General features: G+C 40.5%; 1 protein-coding gene across 1 annotated transcript in view; it reads left to right on the forward strand.

Moving 5' to 3' along the window:
• LOC110594023 (zinc finger protein 709-like) overlaps positions 1 to 1,458 on the forward strand; it is a 4,018-nt gene extending 2,560 nt beyond the window's left edge. The window contains exons 4-5 of the mRNA XM_044917944.1: positions 1 to 606; positions 1,315 to 1,458. The exon at positions 1 to 606 is cut by the window's left edge and continues 940 nt beyond it. Of these exons, the coding sequence (XP_044773879.1) occupies positions 1 to 348 (348 nt within the window). The 3' untranslated portion in view covers positions 349 to 606; positions 1,315 to 1,458. The remainder of the gene's footprint in view (positions 607 to 1,314) is intronic.
• The last annotated feature ends 949 nt before the right edge of the window (positions 1,459 to 2,407 follow it).

A 2,407-nucleotide genomic window follows, 5' to 3' on the forward strand; every position in this document is an offset into this window, starting at 1 on the left:
CACACTGGAGATGGACCTTATAAATGTAAGGAATGTGGGAAAGCCTTCAATTTTCCCAGTTCATTTCGAATACATGAAAGAACTCACACAGGAGAGAAGCCCTATGAATGTAAACAATGTGGTAGAGCCTTTAGTTGTTACACATCCTTTCGAACACATGAAAAAACTCACACTGGAGAAAAACCCTATGAGTGTAAGGAATGTGGAAAAGCCTTTATTTATCGCACTACCTTTCGAGGACACGTGAGAATGCACACTGGAGAGAAACCATACAAATGTAAAGAATGTGGAAAAGCCTTTAGTCGTCCCAATTCATTTCGAAGGCATGAGAGATCTCATACTGAATAGAAACCTCTTGAATGTAAGCAGTGTGGCAAAAACATCAATTGACCTTCATCCTTACATGTGAAAACCCCCACTGGAAAGAAGTCCAACAAATATAAGAAACCCTGATACAAATTAATCCATGTATAATGTTCCAGAAAACTGTAACACGAATCATTATAAAAGTTAGAAATACATGATCAGTGCCTCATTCTTAAAGTGGATCTCTGGACTGTGGATATTTACTACTTTCAAAAATGAACACTGAGATGAGATAATTCTGTAAGTACTCTTACTACTGTTTAAAGATTAATAGATATTTGTTTTCTCCTTAAATCAGTTGATAACATTTTTCTCTTTCCATTTTGGAGTTTGTTTGATCCATGAGTGTATTGAAGTGGTTTCTAAATGTGCAAGTAGATTTAATTTTTATATAAAGGTATTTTCCTACTGGCCTCCTGTGTCAGCTACTGGATATCCATTACCCATCATATATTCCATCTCTCTTGGGAGAAAACCAATTCTTGTTTTGGCTAGAAGAGCCTTAATTCCATTTTCCTTGCTAATAAAAAGATGGCATAAATTTGTAAATACGCAGAGTGTATTAAGTATTGTCTGATCAGTTATTTCCATCTTTTGGCCTTTGCCATTCCTTCTGGCTGAGATTTGAATAATCACCTTTGCATTAAGACAGACCAGTCATTGGATAACAAAATGTAGAATTGGAGATGGCACTCCTAAATTGTGTTTTGTCACCTGGGTAATGTGACATTTTCTAGAATCTGTTTCCTTTGTGATTCTATACCTATAGCCTCACTTGTGTGAGATTTGAAAGGCAGGAGCACAGGAGGCATCAGGTTTCAGAGCCACCAGACAGAGCTGTACAGGAGCTTTGAGGATCCCTGCTTGCAGCCTATTTTCCTGATCCCTTGCCCTGCTAGTCAAGAGTGTCCTCAAAACCACAATTAACTGCTCGACTTCATTTCTCAGAGGTGTAGGTTTCCACATATACCTTCACAAGTTCGGCATCAAAGATCCATCACAGTTTGGATTTTCCTGCCAGCCCTCAAGTGTCCACCAGGCAACTAATCTGAACTTTCATGGGTGGGAGTACTCTCTGGTGCTCAGACTCTCCTCTGTATCGTATTCATTTAAGGTCTAATTTGTGTAGTAAATACCTTGTTTTGGTAATACTGCTAGTGACCATGTACTCCTGATTCCACTGTGAGTGCTACAGTGACCAAAAGAACCACCGTGGACTTTGTTCCTCGGCTGCAGCTACTGCTCTGACCCCTCCCTCCTGTCAGGCGGGTTTGCTCACCGCTGTGCGTCATTCGTCAGTATGTTTTCAAGTATGGTTGATTGTATGTGATTAAAAGCAATGCATTTGTCAAACAGGATCTTCTGTAGTCATTTCTTAAAACATTTTATTAACTGGGGCTTCTGGGTGGCTCAGTTGTTAAGCATCTGCCTTTGGCTCAGGTCATGATGCCAGAGTCCTGGGATCGAGCCCTGCATCGAGCTCCCTGCTCAGTGGGGAGTCTGCTTCTCCTTCTCCCCCACTCATGCTCTTGAGCTTGTTCTCGCTCTCAAATAAAATCTTAAAACTTTTTTTTTTAAAGATTTTATTTATTTATTCATGAGAGATAGAGAGAGAGAGAGGCAGAGGCAGAGGGAGAAGCAGGCTCCCCGTGGAGCAGGGAGCCCGATGCGGGACTTGATCCCAGGACCCTGGGATCATGACCTGAGCTGAAGGCAGAAGCTTAACCGACTGAGCCACCCAGGCGTCCCAATCTTAAAACATTTTATTAACTGTTTTAATTTGTATGCTAACATATACTGAGTCTCTCATTTCCTGAGAGCATATATTAAAATATCCCATTGTAATTACGAATTTTCAGATCAACTTTGTAATTTTGTCAAGTTAAGCATACATTCTCAATATTACCTTGTGTTGTACACATGTTGAGGTACTTTTCATTCTTTCATAGGTACAGTCTTTGTCATGAAACTTCATTTGGTCAGTGTCCTCTTGCTAGACAAACCCACTACGTTGACATCAGCAGTCAGCGGGGTGTGGTGA

The sequence above is a fragment of the Neomonachus schauinslandi genome, chromosome 1, assembly GCF_002201575.2.
Source record: "Neomonachus schauinslandi chromosome 1, ASM220157v2, whole genome shotgun sequence".
Classification (NCBI taxonomy): domain Eukaryota; kingdom Metazoa; phylum Chordata; class Mammalia; order Carnivora; family Phocidae; genus Neomonachus; species Neomonachus schauinslandi.